Here is a 20,617-nt window from a genome sequence, read left to right on the forward strand (position 1 = left end):
AGTCGAACTGAAAGAGTTCATGCCATGTCCACTGTGGCATCTCTCATGGACAACTCTGACAATACAACAGTCTTGTTTTTTTCTTTCTTTCTCTTCCTTCATTCTTTCTCTTGCTGTCTCTAAACCTCTTTACGAGCTCCCTTAATGATATCTGTAGCAATGTAATAGAAAGAATATCTTGGAGTGAGCTGATATCTGTAACTTTGCCAAGGCCAGAGATTGTCTCTGAAGCACAGAAAGCACAGCGGCTGGATAATGTGGTGCTTCTCTTCATGGCTGAGAACACCTGGCTGAGCACAAACCGGCCTTGGTCTGTTGTGACTCTAGCAGCATTGATTTCAGTCACAGAGAAAGAGCCGTGACTACACACCCGCTGTAATCACACTGGGATCCCTGATCGGGCGCAGTGCTCTCAAGCACATAAACACAATCACACTGATGACTAACTCCTCTTTATCCAATGCTGCTGCACCGCAGAGATTCATTCAATATATTTCACAAATCATAAAACAAATTAGTCCGATTCCACTTACTGTTGTTATGATTTGCGCTCATTACAGTCGGGGACTGAGAATCAGTTCTTTCTGTTCTTTCAATTCAGAACTGGTTTAATACCCAAACCCAATGATTTTTATGACAATAAGTACATCTTGCATACAACAAAGTGTAGTTCAATTTGCATATGAATGGATTTATGAGTCACTTCTGTTAAAAAAAAAAAAAAAGTCTAGCAAAACAACTTAAAAGTGAGTCACAGACACAGAAAACTTTTGGTTATTACTATCCGACTTGAAATAAACAGGAACATAAACAAAAACAATAATGAATGATACTTCAAATATCTTACCATTATATTTAAGTTTGTTTATAAAAAATATACTTTTTTTTTTTAAAGATATCTCATAAAAAAGAAATATTACAAATTAAAATAACTTTTCTATTTCAATATATTTTATTATGATATAATATATTCCTGTGAATTTTCAGCATCATTACTCCAGTCTTTAGTGTCACATGATCCTTCGGAAATCATTCCAATATGCTGAATAGTGCTCAACAATCATTTCTTTTTAATATCAATGCAAGAGGCAGAATGTGTTTTTTGAGATAGCATGTTCAGTAAGTTAATAGCAGCTTGGGAGGACTTGCAGGCTTCTCTGCATGTGGAGTGGAGGAAGCACTAATTATACATAAGGACAACTGCTCATGATGTTCCACAAACAGTCAGTTCTAACGGTGTGCCAGGAGAGGCATATGTCAGGGCACACACACACACACAACTCTTTATTATTATGACACAATGGCAGCTCTCTTTCCTCTAAATGCTTCTGTTGAGACATGCCTGTTATGCAGTACTTTCAAAATTTGGTAGCTTATAATATATATATATATATATATATATATATATATATATATATATATATATATATATATATATATATATACACTCATACTATAATTTAAAGAAACATAAAAAAAAAGAAAAAAAAAAGGTATACTAAACTACGCACTATTCTTCAGAAAAGTCCTCCATGTCCTGCGGACTCTTCAGTTTTCCAGCATCTTTTGCATATTTGAACCCTTTCCAGCAGTGACTATATGATTTTGAGATTCATCTTTTCACACAGAGGACAACTGAGGGACTCAAACACAACTATTAAAAAAGGTTCAAACATTCACTCATGCTCCTGAAGGAAATACGATGCATTAAGAGCCGGGGGGTGAAAACTTTTGGAATTTGAAGATCAAGCTAAATTGTACTTAATTTGTTTTCCAGGAAACATGCAAGTATCTTCTGTTGTTTCCGAAGGGCAGTACTTCACGAGTTCACATTTACTTATAATTAAATAAAGGTTATGCGTATTTGGCATGCTGTCCGGGGAGTGAGCTCCGAGCCCGGCAAGACTCCCGAGCCCGAGGCACCCCGGGTCCGGGGAGAGGGGTCTGAGCTCGGAGTCTGGCCCAGCCCAAAGTGCTCCCCTGAGTGCTTCTACCTGAGCTGGGGTAGAAACTTGGCTGGAGGTGCGAGATCGGGGTGGCGGAGGGATTCTAAAAGTCGAGAGATAACAAAGGTAGGATGTACTTGATTATTTATAGGTGTTTTCTCTTGAGCTGATTGGTAAACGGTGTAATCACTAATGATGAACTGGCCGTGTTAATTATCCGTGCATGCTCCTCCCGAAATTTGTTTATGAAACATCACTAAATGGAAAAATATTATATTTCTACAAAATAAGAAAAATCTGGACATCATCCTGTTCAAAAGTTTTCACAAGTTTTTCCTTCTGCAGCATCAGTGAATGCCTGAACCTTTTTTAATAGTTGTGTTTGAGTCCCTCAGTTGTCCTCTGTGTGAAAAGATGGATCTCAAAATCATACAGTCACTGCTGGAAAGGGTTCAAATATGCAAAAGATGCTGGAAAACTGAAGAATCCGCAGGACATGGAGGACTTTTCTGAAGAGCAGTGCTCAGTTTAACTGTTCAGAACAAACATCACCACAACAATCATCCAGGTAACCACACACAGTATTAAGAACCAAGGGTTCACAAACTTTTGAATGGGGTTATTTTAATAATTTCAGCTATTTTTTTTTGTCTTGTGGACTAAATGTAAACATATTTTATGTAAAATATCTTAATCAGGGCAGTACTAAATTAAAAATAACATGCATTTTGTATAATCTCTCTTATTTTGTTAAAATTACATTTTCACAGATTCTGCAAGGGGTTCATAAACTTTTAAGTGGCACTTTATATAATAATACATTCATAGGCCTACAAAAAAAATTGTTTTTTTGATTTTTGTGTCTTTTGTGATGTTGTGTATACCCCTGGTGTGACGAAATGTTAGCCTATACATAATACTAAGCTCTTTTTTTTTTTTTAATCTTGGCTTACATAAATTTCTACATATGCCATGTCATGCCATAGCATCATTAAACTAGCATCTAACAATGGACAAAAGTGTTTATGTATTTATTTATTTTTTCCTCTAACCTATGGTTCTCTAACAATAAAAGGCTGCTGTGTAATTTACCCCCTGACTAAGCATTTAAATAATTTAGGTAAAGCATTTAAATAATCCTGTGAATGCACTTAAAGAATGCAGAATTGAATCGTTAATCAAATCAAATCAAATTTTATTGTGAATCAAATCCAATTTAATCATTCTGAATTTGCATAAATCATTCTTGAATCGAATCGAAAACCTATGACTCAAATCGATTCGCTGTCTACCCAAAGATTCACAGCCCTAATAATAACCCACTGCAGATCTAAACAAGTGGAGTTGGGGAAGGTGGAAGGTTTCAGTGGAACTCAAAGCACGTTGCGAAAAGCTCTAGTGAATGCTAACCAGCCATTTAAATGTAAAGCAGTAAGCTCATTGGCTACGAGTACATGCAACATGAACCAATCAGCTTGTGCCAAGTAGTTTAACTCTTTGAATATATTCAGCTTACGTTAATGACCCTGCGCCATCTGATCAGCCTGCGCCATCTAGAGTCTCATGACAAACCTGAAACCTTGAAACAAACTTGGTTAGGGTTTTGCTACCCTAGCCGTAACCATGGTATTGTAGTTAAACTGTTATACAAATCATAATCAATAAGCCAAAAAACATGGTTACTACATGCTTTGCTTGAATTATTTCAATTCAGTTTAAAAAATAATGTTAATATATGCTTAATCCAAACTGATTAAATTGATTAAAATTCACCTCTATGTTCATAGTGATATTTTGATAAAAAAAAAAAATTTCAATCTTAAAATTGAGTTTAATGTTTTATTCAAGATATTAAGACATAAGATAGATGAGTGGAAATGTACTGCATAGTAGAAATGATCCAACTGAGCTGATTGGAGGGGAGTCACCATGACAAGAGAGGTACAAGAGGTAAGTTCAGTATAAGGGAAAAACAAACAACAGCACTAATCAAGTGAAACCGCGAAAATACCTGCAAATCCTGTGCATCACTAACTAAAATTAGCCTATGCCATTCCTGGAAGCTCAACAGAGACTACTGTGATTAGTTTCATTAGGAGAAAATAATTCATTTGATGGCCTTGTAGGGAGACGGTATAATTATGCTAATTTTGCGGTGGTGTGATTGCAGCCCGGAGAACCTCTTGATTTGCACCAACAGTCAAGCAGTAATTATGACAGCTTCTGCAGTGTTTATTTGTTTATTTTGAGTTCAGTCCTTTGGGTGCTGGGCCATAAAGTGCGGTCAGCTGAAAACAGATCAGTGAGAATTTAAGAATTTACTTTATTTTAACTCATAAGCTGGAATTAGAACTGAATTAGCAACATCACACAGGAAGTTGAACTGGAATTTAAGGAACGGGAAGCAGAATTTATTGAATTTCATTTGTATGTGTGTATAGATATATAATAATGTATAATATATATTAATTTCTGTTATATGTGTTAAATCCCTTTACATAAGTGAATGCATACAATTTGTAATGTATTTCTAACATATTTAAAATCTATTAACCCTACTTCAAATTTGTATACTTTTATGTTTAACCAAGGTTTTAAAAATAATGTTCTGAATGCCACACCATCCTTGTGTCACGCTGACCCCAGGCTTGGCCTTTACTAACCACTTTAAAAGAGAACTGTCATTTTGAGTCACGGCAGGACAGTGCATTGCAGAGAGAAAGAAGAGAGACAAGAAAGTGAAAAGAAAGGAGGAGAAAGGTTTTGAGCCGCACATTAAAACCACAGCAGTTCAAAAAGCCCCAAATTCAGACTGACTTTCTTTCTAGTTCAGATCCCATCAGCCTCTCTCTCTCTCTCTCTCTCTTTCTGTCTCCCTTCATTGCCATCACTACAGCAGTCTGGATTTGGGGAGATAAAAGCACAACTCAATTTTGCTCCTTCTCATTTTGGGGTATGAATCAGGGGCTGGAATCATGGGCTCATGTTGAACGGTGAGCAAAAATGACCAACTTGTCAGCAATAACTTTTTAATGTCTTGCCTATGGTCTGCTAGGAACACAAAGAGTTTAAGGATCTTCAAACAAACTTCCAGCTGATCCAGAAGTGAAGTAAGTGAAAAAGAATCCAATGCATATTGAATTCACACTAAAATTTATTAATGTTGCCACAAACTGCATAGGCCCAACATTATAAAAAATTACTAACATTTGGTTTTATGCTCTTGGCAGCCAATAATTTACCACAAAAACACATTGTGTCTGGCAAAAACCATCCTAGTTTATCCCAGCTGCAAGCGAACATTTACATAACTGTTCAAAAGTTTTTTAAACAAGTTTCACCAAGTCTGTGCTCATTTGAACAAAAACAATAAAAACAGGAATACTGTGAACTATTATTACAAATTAAAATATATATTTTTAAAATAATATATTTTAAAACATAATTTATTCCTGAGATGCAAAGCTGAATTTTCAGCAACATTACTCCAGTCTTCAATCTCACACAATGCTTCAGAAATCAGTCAATATGCTTATTTGCTGCTCAAGAAACATTTCTAATTATTAAAGGGTTACTCCACCCCAAAATGAAAATTTTGTCATTAATCACACAACCACCATGTCGTTTGTCTTCGGAAGAAGTACACAGTTTGTGTTCAGTGGATATTCTCCAAAATGGACACAAAGGGGACAAATTGTTGAATAAAGTAATTATTTTTGTTTTCTTCACGTACAAAAAGTATTCTCGTCACTTCATAACGTTATGGTTGTACCACTGATGGCAGATGGACTCTTCTGACGATGTCTTTCTTATTTTTCTGGACCTTGACAGTGTAATTTACTTGGCAGTCAATGGGACAGTCACAAGCCTCCCGGTTTTCATCCAAAATATATTAAATTGTGTTCCGAAGACGAACGAAGCTTTTACGGGTTTGGAACGACATGGGGGTAAGTGATTAATGACAAAATTTTCATTTTGGGGTGGAGTAACCCTTTAATGGGTTGTGCTGCATAATAGTTTTCTTTGAAGAATATAAAATTTCAAAAGACTAGCACTTATCGGTTGTAACATTCTAAATGTATTTAGTGTCATTTTGGATCAATTAAATGAGCCCTTGCTTAAAAAAAAAAAAAAAAAAAAAAAAAAAAAACTGATTGATTTACCATTCTGGGTAAAAAAATATTTCTCTACCTTACTTAGTTTTTTTTTTTTTTTTTTGATGAGGACATGTCACACAACCTGTCCATGTTGGCATCTGCCTAATTTGGCAAGGTTCTAGGTTTCTGCAAGCCACAAAATTACAAATTACCTTTTAAACAGCCAGTTTATTTTGCTGCTCTAACTATGCAGGATTATATGGCTAGTTGCATTTTGTTATTTGAATTCAGAATTGTTTTTTCCCTGCTGTCTGCTAACCTCATGGCTCATTTTTTGGCAAGCTTTCAGTGTAGTATGATATATGCCATTCTAAATAGCCGCTAGCATGCAATTATTGGACAACCAAACAACCACACACGCTGCAGTTTGCGAAGGACGATATACACGTAACATAACACATTATCCCTTCTCACTCCAAGTTTTTTGTGAACCTTCAGAGAAGGTTTTAATTCCATCAGCATCAACACACACAGGAACGAGGCCAACATTAAAGAGGCAGATGGCCAAGAGCAGGGAGATGAAAGGAGGCTTGCTTACCGTATTGAAATTAGGGAACAGGCCGACCGGAGAGGAGTTCTCCACGGGGAAGGTCATGAAAGGCTTCATGTCCAGACCGGACTGCATCATTAGAGAAGGAGTCCGAACCAATGTGGGGAGTGTGTTGCTATGACAGGAACTTCCTGGAGAGGAAAAAGAGGGAGAGAATCAGAACAAGGAGACAAAACTTAAAAAAAGGACAAAACATCCCTTCCTGAATTCACTCATCCATAGACGAGGAAAGCAAGAGAAGGTGAGTTAGAAAATGATCAGAGGAAACTCATCATCATCATTGGCCAAAGAAGCAAAATATCTGAGTGCTCTGGGGAGGAAGACTGGCACAAAAAAATAAAAATAAAATAAAAACAGAAAAGAGAGCAAGGTTGACAGATGGTGAAAAATAGATCAAAAAAATCTATTTCTGGTATGCAATGACTTAGTTAAACTTAGTTAACAGACCCATGAAAATAATTTACTCTTCCTTTTTTGGGTGAACTATCTCTTTAAGTCATCACTTGCACGAATATTATTTGCAGAGAAACTAATCCAATAATTATAAACTCAATGCAAAAATCTAAAATAATGTTGACTATAACAAAGCTTATGTTAAAGTATGATTACTACATCATTGTATTGATAAAAGTATCGTTTTACCCAATATTCATCTATACATCTGTTTAATGAAGTATTCGAATAAAAAAATAAATATAAGATGAAAAACTCAACAAAAAAAAAATTAATGAAAATTAATGAACACTAAACACTGCCTTGGCAACTAACTGAAATAAAATAAGTTTAGGTCGAAGTTCTTCAATTATTAAATTCAAATAAATGAATAAACAAAAATTAATATAAAAATAAAAGCACTTAACTAAATTACCAAAACTAATATGAAAACTAAAAATAAAAAAGATATTAAAAAAAAGATAATTAAAAATTAATCTGTAAAAAAATAATGATAATACTCTGTAAAAATAAAAGATAATTCAAATATAGATAAACAATATAAAATAAAACCGTATAAAAAAATCACGACAATGACAAGTCTATAGTAAGTGGCTCTGAATAAAAAAGTCTGCTAAATGATGATTTGTCATTTTAATATGCATATTTGTTACAAGTGAGCTAATTAATTTAAATTATTTTTAATTCTATACAATCAGTAACTTAGTCTTTTTCATTTACTCAGTTATTCATTCTGACTGGAGATTTGTATCATGTACTTCCAATATAATAGAACCCAGTCGTAGTGTTATTGCAACATCGCTGAATAAATTGGCCCCTAATATGCTTTGATCAGCGTGAGCAGTACCATGTCCATTCATATAACACAATGACAGCTCCAGTCGGATGTGTAATGAAGAAGGATCTTGTGGAATGCACCATGGAGATATCTAATCATGTATATGATGAAAGGAAAAGGGTTATTTCCCGTTTACTGCACGATTAAAAGAGATCCAAGACTCTTCGTTGTACGTAACACAGGTCAAGCTGCGAAACACAATCAGAGTACAGCTAAAAAAAAAACAAACAAACAAAAAAAACTACAGACTATGGCCATGTTGTCTTAGTCTCAAATATTTTTATGTAATGTTAACAAATCCTTGTAATGCTTGTAAAAACGATGCTAAAGCAAACATCTTTTAGCATGGCAGAGGATATGGGAAAATCTAAAGCTACTGCACAGCACCCCGGGAGGTATAATGCACACTAATGCTGCTTTAATCATAAGCTAGCATGACACATTTGTGCTCTTTGCAGAAAAAAGAAAGAAAAGAAACACCTGCAAATGTGTTTTTTTCTTGTCATTTGGTCTGTCTGAACATAAGAACGGAAAATAAACAAGGAATCAATGGCTGTCAGGAATCAAAGGAGTAAGGCAGAGTACAAGGAATGCTTTTTGGCTTTCTTTTCAGATGTCATACAACAAGTCAAGGCTGACTAGAGACCCTCAATGAGGCGTCTCGTAGTATGTTTTGTGGCTGCCTTACAAGTATTATTTGGTTATATAAAACTGCATTCGTGGCTGTAAAACAAAATCAAATTACATATGAAGAAAAAGTGTTATGGTTTCACTGTGTTCAGACTGTCAAGACATTTCAAGAAAATCACTTTTAATTTACGTTTAAAAGCATGTTCTTTTTTTCCGAAACATCACTGATTGCAATGCACAGGCCAGAACAAGTCCACTTTGGTATAATATAAATGCACACGCTCCATCACTAGACAGATGTCTCCCTCACCACCTGTACATCCGAGCACTGAAACAGGCTTATTTTATTCCCATTTGCTGAATTTAATGAGAACCACATGCAATAACTGAACTTGGCCCTCTGACTGGCATCAAAATTCATAGCCATGATTTGAAGCTCTGTGGTCCGACCAGAACATTTAGTTTCAATAAAATAGCTGCGTTTTCATAGTTCAGATGAGGTAAAACACTGCATATTTCAAAGCTTACTGAAACCATCAGAGATGCAAAGACTCAGATGGGTTAATATTGTCCTCATCATTTAGGTTTCGACTCACTGTATTAGTTTAACCGCTTTGATGCATCAATTGTTTAATCGCACAGAAAAATATTCTTAGTGATTCTTTTTATTTCAGAACAAGACTATAATCATTACCAATATTTTTCTCTGCCAAAATTATGCATTTTATGAGAGTTACACATCTGGACACAGCAATAAAAAGACAGTATTTTAGAGGTACTTTGTGCATTATCACATTTGTCAGCCAATTCTTTGTCATAAAATAAAAACACAGATCCAAAATCGCATACCAGTAGGCGAAAACAGTATGTGTAGAGTATGTACAAATTCACAGGCTGAATCCAAAATCACGTACTTCCCTTCTAGTAGGTGAAAAACAGTATTTCAAAAGAGTAGTTTGTCGGAAATCATAGGCTGCATCCAAAATCACATACTTCCCTACAATACAGCAGGTGAAAAACAGTAAGTGAAAACAGAAGCATGTCCGAAATCACAGGCTGCATCAAAAAAATCACATACTTCCATACTATATAGAAGGTGAAAAACAGTATGTAAAAAGAGAAGTATGTCTAAATTCAGAGGCTGTATCCGAAATTGCCTAATTCCCTACTATATGTGAAAAACAATATGAGAAAAAAAGAATATGGCTGAATCCAGAGGCTGCATCCAAAATCACATACTTCCCTACTATACACAAGTATGTGAAGAGTAAGCTCTGTATACGTTTACAGACTGTATCCAAAATCACATTATTCCCTTCTATAGTAGGCGAAAACAAGCATGTGAAGAGTAGTATGCCCGAATTCACAGGATGCATCCAAAATCACACACTTCCTTACTATATAGTAGGCGAAAAACAGTATTTAACGGTCGTAAAGTAATTACTTATTCAAAAGAAGTACCTACTCAGAGAGTCTGTGATTTCGGACACTGCCACTGTACCATATGAAGACAACAGTCACAGAATTATGGATAAGGGTCAAAGGTCATCATCCATGGTGAATAGGATGTAACATTAAACCCTGAAGTAAGTGATAGATGCCATGCATCAAAGAGTTAAAAACAAAGTAAATCTATTTCTCAGTTTCTCTTTTTCTCTCTATTTATTATACTCTACTTCAAGCGCCAGCCTAAATTGCTGGGAACAATACTAGAAGACCATTACAGAGAGACACAGAGCTGTGTTGCAGGGCAGACATGCCAGTGGTTTGAAGACTGTTAGGGCCAATCACTAAAACTGATGACAGGATAAAGTGTGTGTGTGAAAGTGGCCACAGTAATTACTGTTCTTCATTGTGCACTCTGCAGCCAAAGAGCATTGTTTGGCCAGAACAGGTGCTATGAAGCACACCCGAGCATACAGAGCATTGGGAGAAAACAGCAGCACGAGTCAGTGATGATTTATTGTGTGCACTGTAAAAATGTTACAGTAAAATCCTGTTAATGGCACAATTACCTTACTATATATATATATATATATATATATATATATATACACACACACACACACACACACACATACATAGTTTAAAATAAACCATACTTTTGTGATTCAAACAAAAAAGCAGACGTTGTTGTTCTCAATATTTGGAGCACTTGAGAGTTAGGGAGCACATTTCTTGTTAGTGATGCATCAAACTTTATTCCGATTGCTAATGTTTTAGAAGCGAGTAAGCTGATTCTGATAGCCGATTTTTATAAATATTATTTTTTTTAAAGTGAGAGACAACAGAAATTAAAACGAACAAGATGTTTATTTGGTCTATTGCACTCTGTATCTGTAGCCATTTAAAATTATAGACAACCACTGCATTTTAATCATGATCCAAACAAAGATGCTGAATATATGAGCAGTTTCAGATTTAAGTTAGAATGTATTATTTCAAAATCTGAATAAAAAACAGGTCTGACTTTAACTTTAAGAAAATATGCCACATAAAACATCTGCACAAAACAAAAACAGCAGACCATCTGAATGAAACTGCAGATTCATTCTCTGACAGCAGGTGGCGCTTATGAAACAGCAGATAGAGTGTTTCCTTGGTTACCACTGTAAACAAAGCAGCGCTGCACTGCATTTAAACTTTTCTCAGTCAAGACAGTCAGTTCTCCTCATAAATACATTAATTTAACCCCCCACTACCAATTCAATATTTAGTATTTTCTTTCTATATTTCGGGCATAGTGATCAGTGAGCTTGTTCTGCCTGCTACAGTATTTTCTTTTCTTTGCAATCCGTCTTCAGCGTCTCTGGCCTGTGTTAATGGCCATTTACAGACTTCATAATTTTTCCACACAAATGACATTTTGTAAAATGATTTCATTGCAGTTTGTGCAAATCCAGAACAGAGACTGGCTGAAATCAAACAAAAAGGAGTGATTGACGGCTAATATAACCAATCTAAAATACGCATTAAAGTTAAGAATGTAATGATGAAGATTAATTGGTTATGTAACGTTGGATAGAATGTTGGAGTGGTCACTGTATCGGCTCACAGCAGGCACATACTGTGTAGTAATTCGCGAACGTTTAGCAGAGAAATTAAGACAGGTCGCTCCACAATATTTTATGTGCACAAATGTACCCAAATATATAAACATATTACATTTTGGGAGCATATGCGACAAAAACAGTCGCTATGTCGAGCCCTGTCTGGATGTAAATTCACCATTTTGTCATTATCATGTGACCTACCAGTCGCATCGCTTCACTGCCATTCACAAATTCTCTCCAGTGTAATAGTAAAATGTCCTTCGTATACACACTTCAGAATCTCGCTGGAAGTAGTAGATCATCCAGGTACTTTTTGCATGCTCTTTTTATGAGTGCTGTGAATACAGACATGCTTCTTTTGTCACATACTGTTTTTCACTTACTATATAGTTGGGAAATATGTGATTTTGGATGCAGCCATAAAGACATTCACGTGTTTCATTCCCAAATGAATGTGCATTTGAATGAATCAGTTGATTGAATGATTTAATCAGTCATTCATAAACAGTCATTGGTCGCCACCAATTGGCATAACTACTGTATGTAACCTGCAGAAAGAATCAACAACCCCTTAATCCTAAACATCCTCACCACTAATATAAGACATTATGACTCAAAGCAAACAAAGGGATGAAGAGATAATATAACACAATAAATAGACATGCCATATAGCTATGGAAATAAATAACTACCATTATGCTATTGTCATAGTACATGTCCTAAAACTCTTTGGAGGCTAAAAGACAAACACATTCATTCTGTTTATTCTGTTCAAGGAGATTATAGACTCTGAACATGAATCGAAAGTGAGCTTCTGGTGTGATATTCAATTTGTTTCTCTTAGAGCAACAGTCATCATGTCTATCAGAGACCTAAAATCTCTTAAACCACATCAGCATCCAGAGAATGAACCAGATGAAAGTGATGACTGTTACCTGGGAAATGGTGGTGACAGCAAGAGAACATGTTGTGAGAAGAGGTGGAGTTCTGTGTAATTTATGTGATTTCTGGTGATGTGATTTGAACCGGCCATATCAGGATTTGCATTGACCCTGATAATGGAAGGAAAAAGAAACTCTTCATTTACCTTTTTACATTTACATTACATTTATGCATTTAGCAGACGCTTTTATCCAAAGGGACTTACAGTGCATTCAGACTATGTATATATTTTTTTTATTTATCAGTATGTGATTAAATCTCTTTGATGTTTGCATATGCTGATAGTAATTTAATCTGAACATAGGGCATGTTTTCATTTGGAGGTTTAAAAACGGTAAAATGGGGTGAAAGCTAAAAAAAAAAAAAAAAGAAAATCACTGTTTATTATGCATCTGGCTCTGTTGACATAGTAATTAACCCCTTAAAAGGGAAAACATCAGCAAACACTCTCGAATCAGTCACCAACAGGCTAAAGAGCCTTATACACTCACACAAAGCACTCCAACATCTACCACATTCAGTTGTTGATTCAGGTACTGCAATGCTCATACCAGTCCTCTGTTTCCAAGGTTAGTTTCTCCTAGCAATGCTAAATAATAATAATAATAATAATAATAATAATAAAATCAGCTGCACCACCGAAGCTTGTGAGCAGCATGTCATTAGTAAAGGTTAGAATCAATTGTAGCATAAAATCCGGAGCTGAACTAACTCAGCCAGGTAAACAACAGGGGTTTTTTAACAACCTCACAAAGACCTACTAGTGTTTTTAGCCCCCCGCCTGATGGCTTGTTAGCAAAGCTAAAAATGTGTCCCCAGGCAGTCTTCAGGTTCATTAGAAAACATTTCTTTCATCATTTTCAAACACATATTATTGCATTGTGTTTTGCAATTAATTATTATATACTTTCTAAAATGCTAATTTGTCATTTAGCTGCAACTTGCTGGCCTGGAATTGTCTGTATTTAAGCTATGTGAACAAAGCTGTATGATTAATGGTTTGAGAACATATGAGGTTTGACGTTTGAGCTTGAGCCAATTACGAAGTTCAGAATGTTGTAGATATTGTATTATTATCAAATATTTTAGTTCTTTTTTTTTCAGCAAGGATGCATTAATTATAATGTTACAAAACATTTCTATTTAAAAAAAATAATGCTCATTTGAATTTCTATCAATGCTGAAAACAGTAAGAAACATTTCAATTTCTTGAGCAGCATATAGAGAACAATATTATTTTAAAATGTATTTATATTACACAACATTACTGTTTTTTCTGCTCTTTTGCACTTTTTCTTCTAAGACTTTTTTCAAAAATGTTTTAAAATTAGGGCTGCCCTTGACTAAAGATTTTTCTGGTCGACAAGTAGTTGTTCATTTTAAGCATTAGTCGACTAATCGCACGTTTATTAATAACCCATTTAAATTATGCTAATGAGCCTTCAATTGCCTACATAGCCTAATAAGCACTCAAGTGCACGCATAAAGCTTGCCAAAGCACACCAGCAGAAGTAATGATGATGAATGTGTCAGGGAAAAATAGTAAGATTAAACTGCATTAATATTTTAATAATAATTTTATTTTACAAAAGCACAATGTTTTGTTGTTATAGTGAGTGCACAGAAATAAACGTAGAGGCTTTACAGATTCGAAAGATGCATTACTCTTATCTGTATGACCAAAATGATGGAGTATTTTAAGAGCAAGTGACTGAACCAGCACCTTCAATATCACTGTCTTTGTCACAGTCTTTATCTCATGTGAGTGTGAGAGAATTCTTCCAAAAAAATTTTTTTTTAAATAAATAAAAAAAAATCGATTATTCCAAAGTCTAAAACAACCTAGTTAATTTTTAGATACTTTTTTCCAATTTTGTTATCTAAAGCAGTGACATTTGTACAGTTTTAAGTGTGACTTAAATGTCTGAAATCCTTTTGGGCCACCGTAGGTCAGGACCGAAGTGCTTATCAGTACTTTGCCTTGTTGGATGAGATGCCGTGACATTTGCAGTGTTGATTTAGTGAGAGGTTAAACCCTCCCGCAGAGCTGGCTAGAGCCCCTTGGCTCACCTTCACCCTTTCGCAATTCTGAGTCTCTCCGTCTGATTGTATTTGACAATGGCAAATCAAATGGTGTGCTGTGTGAGGCTGCTCTTTTCCCAAAGGTTAGCCAGCATGTACCTTATCTCACAGGGGCACTCAGGGAGATAAAAATAAGGGAAGAAAACCACACGAATAAAGACTTTTCATTCCAAATGTAGCCTTCTTAAGAGTTTGACAGGCATTTTCTACAGTTTATTTTTTTTTTTTTAAAGATAGTTCCAAGCTATCTATAAAACGTGTGAAGTCACAATTTCATGAAAAGCGTAGAGAAATTTATTCACAGAGAAAGGATTTACTCAAGAAGAAATGTATGAAAAGATTACCAAAAGTTTTCCACACACAAATCTTGAATATTTCACCTTTAACTGACTGGTGAACCAAATCCAAAGTATCCTCCAAAGCACACAATGCAAGAAACACTATACAAATACCTTCTGATGAATCAGAGACATGTGACAGCATAAAGAAGGCTGCAGTACAAAACAGAGGATACGTGTCCTTGAATAGAGTCCTAACATTAATTCAGTGCATACAGAACAACAACTGCCAAAAATTCACTCTCCATTAATCACAGGGACTGAATTGTAACGCTTTGGAACAACGCATGGAATCAAGCAGATCTTTTGGAGTCAAAAGTCTATGTTTGGGTATCTTTCTGTGTGCCTCAGATGCAAAATCACAGTTTATTACAATAATTCGTAATACAAATTATTTAATGATTCTTTTACATCATCATGTGGTCCCTGACATCCTGGCATGGTCTAAAATGTTCTAATAAAGCCAATAAAGTTATTTTACATTTCATAGTTCAGTTTGCAGCAGACCTAATTCAGCTTGTAGAAACAAAGTAATTTAGAACCCAAACATAATTTGCATGTATACTACTGATGAAAAGTATTTTTTATTTTTTTTTATTCAGCTAGAATACATTAAATTTATCAAGTTTAAAATTATCTTATGAAATTTCTATTCATGAAAGGACCTTTTGCCATCACAGGAATTAATTACTTTTTACAATATATTACAGTAGAAAACATTCATCTTTTCATTATAATAATATTTCACAATTTTACGTTTTTTTTTTTTTTTACAAAAGATTTAAGATGTAGCCTACAGTAAACAAATTATTCAAACTAAAATGTATGATTTGCAAATTAATAAATGGCAAACATATTTATTAAAAATGTCATAAAAATATATTTATGAAATATTATTAATTTTTTGTTTTTGTCATTTATTTATTAATATACAAACAGATGTAAGAGATGTAAATTAATTTTAGTTTTAATAATTTATTGTTTAGTGTACATCACAGTTTAAAAGGGCTGGTATGGTAAAATACAATAAACACTGCAATATTGTTTAATATAAGTACAAATCTAAAACTAAAGTCTTCTATTGTGATATATTTTAAAATGTAATTAATTTCTGTTCATATTTCCAGTACATTTTATTTGTAAAATTTTAAAGTAATGTGATTCGTAAATGATTCATGAAAAAATGATTCTGAATGTTTTTTTTGCAAACCGATTCACTCAAAAGAATGACTCATTCACTAGACTGTGTAGTCTCTGAGTCCAGACTGTTTGTCAGGTCTAGGTTTTCGCACCATCTCTCCCAGGCGGGAATGGAAAAGGTGAGGTAGGTTTCAGGGAAGGGGGTCTCCTCAGGAGGGGAGTGCATCTGTGTCAGGTGGGATTTCCAGTCAGTTTAATCCTTGTACTGGAAGCAAGAAACCAAGCTGAGAAAGAGAGATAGAGAGAGCGAGGGAGATGGTCACTCGCTTGCACCCTGCAGGTCTCTAGCCACCTGGTGCAACAAATGAGCGGCAAAAAGAAATCATATTGGACCTGCACCGGCTCACATGTCATTTGAAACCTAATCTAAACCAAACCAATGAAAAACCACATCTTTGCACTTCAGTAAACACTACAGCAAGGGCGTTTCCAGAGATCATAAACATTGCATTTGTATTTTCACATAGTACTGCCTTGATATTTACAACCACAAGACAAAATAACAGCTGAATTTATGTAATTACAGTAGAGTACAGTAAATGAGGGTGGAGGTGAAGCTTTTCAGATCTAGCTGGAGAAACAAGCAAGACCAGTACTTTGAGTGAATTAAGCCCTCCCAAATTTTGATGGCGTTCCAATCCAAACTGAGAGTGACTTTTCCTTTTTAAATTGCCCTCAGACAATGATTTCATTGCGAATTCCTAAAAAAGGGCTTTCCAAAGGGTGTACGGTATGAGACTGGGGTAATGTTTCTTAAGCTTTTGTACAGGGGAAAACAGATACTGTGGTTATGACTTCATATTTTTTCTGGCTGTTACTATTGGAAGCGTAGAAACCCACTGAACAGGAAACTGAAAAAAGGCTGTGTTGAGATGCAGCTTGCAGAATTAAACAACAGCAGAACACTCCGAATCGCAGAAACATTCATTGCTGACAGTTTGAGGACAATTTCCTTCGCCAACAAAGGAAAATGTTTGGGATTAAATGAGCACACATCAGGCCCGTTATAGAGGGGCTTCTTCATCCTTGCCATAAACGATGAACATTCATTGCTGCAGCTATTCTCTGAGAGCGCAGCCGAATCCACACACCTGAATTTGATTCTGCTCGTATAAAGGAGATCTCCAAGGAAAGAAAATAATTCAGCCCAACAGCAGACTGTCTCTGTGATCTACAGTGTTTAGAATATCTGCGAGCAGGTGCATGATTAAACTCAACGGTGGTTTGCTTCTGCTGTTTAAAGGAGTAGTTCAGACAGAAATGAAAATGCTGTCATCACTTATCCAGCCTCATGTATGACTTTATTTCAACCATAGCGTTACAAATTTCAAAGCAGTTCTTTTCCATTCAGTAAAAGAGCATAGATATAAAAGTGGTCCATACGACTTAGGCACTATATTACAAGCATCATTGGACCATTTGTGATGCAGTTGGGGGTTTCTGAATTGAATGCAAATGACATTTGAGAGCAATGTGGATTTACAGTTAAAATTTCAGTCTGTTTCTCACAAAAAAAAAAGAAAAAAAAATAGTCATATAACTTCAGAAGCCTTGGATTATAGTGCACAAGCCACACTTTTATGATATACTTTTATAGAGCTTTTTTCGTACTTTTTGGAGCTTGACAGTCCAAGTTCACTTTCATTGTATGGAAAAGATCAGCCTAGCACCTCTTTTTTTTGTGTTTCACAGAAAAACATAAACCCTATGGGTTTGGAACAACATAAAATAATGAGGTTTTCATTTTTGGGTGAACTATTCCTTTAATAATTTGTAACAGAAACTTCTGCTACTTTACATGCACTGGTGCCAAAGTTGCCTGGTTTCTATCAAGATGTTTCTTCTCCATTACTGTCACCTGACAGACTTTGGGTTCCTTGCCACTGTTGCCTTTGGCTTGCTTCGTTAGGGTTTAAAAACAGTTCTAAATTTTAGAAATATTATTCATTTGACTGCACTAACTGTATTGGATAAGAACAAAACTTGAACTAAATTGAGCTGGAGAATGACAACTGTCTTCTGTAGAGCTGCTTTATAGCTGAGTTGAATTCATTTAATTCGTTCTGATGAACACCGCAAAATTCCACACTGTTATTAAACTGTATCAACACAGAACTGACTTCACAGAATTACTTAACATTCACAGTGTTACTTAACTAAACAGAATCAACATTAAACTAAAACATTGAGCTGTTTTATGACACTATAGTCTTTTTTAGAGCTGCTCTAGAGCTAGAAATTGTATTCACTTCATAACTGAAGAACTTTGCAACATTAATACTTTTTTTTTTAAACATTAAAATTTTTATGCATATCCATTTAGGACAAACACATTATTTCAGTTAGCATTAAATTATGATCAGGCTTGCTAACATCAAAGTTTCAGGTTCAAGTAAGGCGACACACTGTCCTAATGATTCATCAATGAGGCTTTTGAGGACAGCACTTAACCCTCGGTTCCTCCAGAAGGACTGTCCATGTAATTAGTGCACCGTAAGTCACTTTGGATAGGAAATGTCTGTTAAGGGCAAGTAACTTCCTTCCATCACAAAGATATTCATTAGTAAGACGACAGCAGGTCAATGATATTAGCTTCAGCTGATACGAAGCCATGCAGAAGAGAGTGTAGAAGAGCAACAGAAAAATCACCATGTGAAATGTACTGAAATTAACCATAAGAGCATAGATGCAGTGCTATTATAACAGCAGCATTCAGCTCTCGATCCACCACCCACACACCAAGTTTACATGTTTACAAACTAGCTGGTGCACTCACAACACAGAGTGTCTAAAAATGCTCTTTCATAGTAATTAGATTAAAAGAGAATTATCGTATGTGTTAGAACACTTCACTGAAAAAACTGCCTAAATTAATTATTTACTTCCTGAAAAACTGCACACTGATGCAAAAAGAGTCTTCTGTTTTATAACTGGGTGTAGTAATTATCAGGTTTGAATCATTAAGATGCACTGAAATCACACACAAACATGGTGCACTTTTATGGAGAGTGGAAAGATCAAGAAATGCTGCAAGTCAGATTTAAGCCTGCATTGCCTGCATGTGCACCAGAGCTCAATGTGTCAAAGCATGTGCACTAACTACTAAGTCACACACACACACACACACACACACACACACACACACACACACACACACACACACACACACACACACACACACACAGCACAATTGTTTTCAACATTGATAATTATAAGGAATGTTTCTTAAGCACCAAATCAGCCTATTAGAATGATTTCTGAAAGATCATGTGACAATGAAGACTAGTCATATTGCAGCATACAAAGTTAGAATTGTGAGATATAAAAGCACTTTGTAATACAACACAGACACATTAAGGGCACAATTTTGAGATATAAAGTCACATTGTGTACATAAAGTTGCAAGTGTGTGACAAAGTTACAGCTGTGATATATACAGTCACACTGTGAGAAAGTGAGATTAGATTTGTGAGATAAATTCATATTGTGACAGAGCTGCAATAGGGCGACAAAGAAAAAAGTAAATGGGATCATGTTGACATCAAAACATATTTTTGGATTTAATAAGTCTGGGCTTAGCATTGACTGACTGTCTAGTGTAAATGGATATGATACTGAAATAGACCAACTATTAGCCAGCTTACATGGCTTTTTATTTAGTCATAGATCATGAGTGGTGCTGAAAAGTAAACAGAAGGCATAATTCTGGCACGTTCTCTGTCAGACTAGATGCCACAAAGGGTGATATAGGCTGTCCATCACAGCTAGATGCAGGTATAATGAGACCGTCTCTTTAGACGGCATAGTGACTGCAGTCGGATGAAACTACTTAATGCGACACAGCTGCTCCAGTGTGTTTTTTCAGTGGAGCCGTTCACATGTAGACGATGCATTCAAAGCCAGCACTATTTCAGGCAAATCTAATAATGTCCTAAATTCAATATAAATGCAGATTTACAAGCCAGTGCTTCAGGTCCACATCAGAGCGAGAAAGAACAGGAACAGTCTGTGCTTTTAAACACAATTTGTGAAAATGAAGTTGGTGTGGCTTCTAATAAAAATCTACTGACAACGGGGTAAATTAAATCACATTTGAAATCACAATGAGTGTGTGTCCTTGTGCTACAGGGAATGATTAGGGAATGATTAGATTCCCAGAAATCGCCAGGTAATGCAATGAACAGCTTGGAATTACAAGACCATCCACAGGTTACAACGGAGCATTCTCACGCTGCACAGTCTATCTATCTATCTATCTATCTATCTATCTATCTATCTACGGTATCTATCTATCTATCTATCTATCTATCTATCTATCTATCTATCTATCTATCTATCTATCTATCTATCTATCTATCCATCCATCCATCCATCCATCCATCCATCCATCCATCCATCCATCCATCCATCCATCCATCTCATGGTGGA

At 35.4% G+C, this 20,617-nt stretch overlaps 1 protein-coding gene across 5 annotated transcripts in view; it reads right to left on the bottom strand.

Moving 5' to 3' along the window:
* The window catches only part of LOC109105329 (zinc finger protein 385B-like), a 117,327-nt gene that overhangs the window by 24,948 nt on the left and 71,762 nt on the right, over positions 1-20,617 (bottom strand). For all 5 annotated transcript variants that reach the window (XM_042764197.1, XM_042764195.1, XM_042764196.1 and 2 more), the window contains one exon: positions 6,642-6,784. In XM_042764197.1, the coding sequence (XP_042620131.1) occupies positions 6,642-6,784 (143 nt within the window). The remainder of the gene's footprint in view (positions 1-6,641; positions 6,785-20,617) is intronic.

The sequence above is a fragment of the Cyprinus carpio genome, chromosome A9 (assembly GCF_018340385.1).
Source record: "Cyprinus carpio isolate SPL01 chromosome A9, ASM1834038v1, whole genome shotgun sequence".
Classification (NCBI taxonomy): Eukaryota; Metazoa; Chordata; class Actinopteri; order Cypriniformes; family Cyprinidae; genus Cyprinus; species Cyprinus carpio.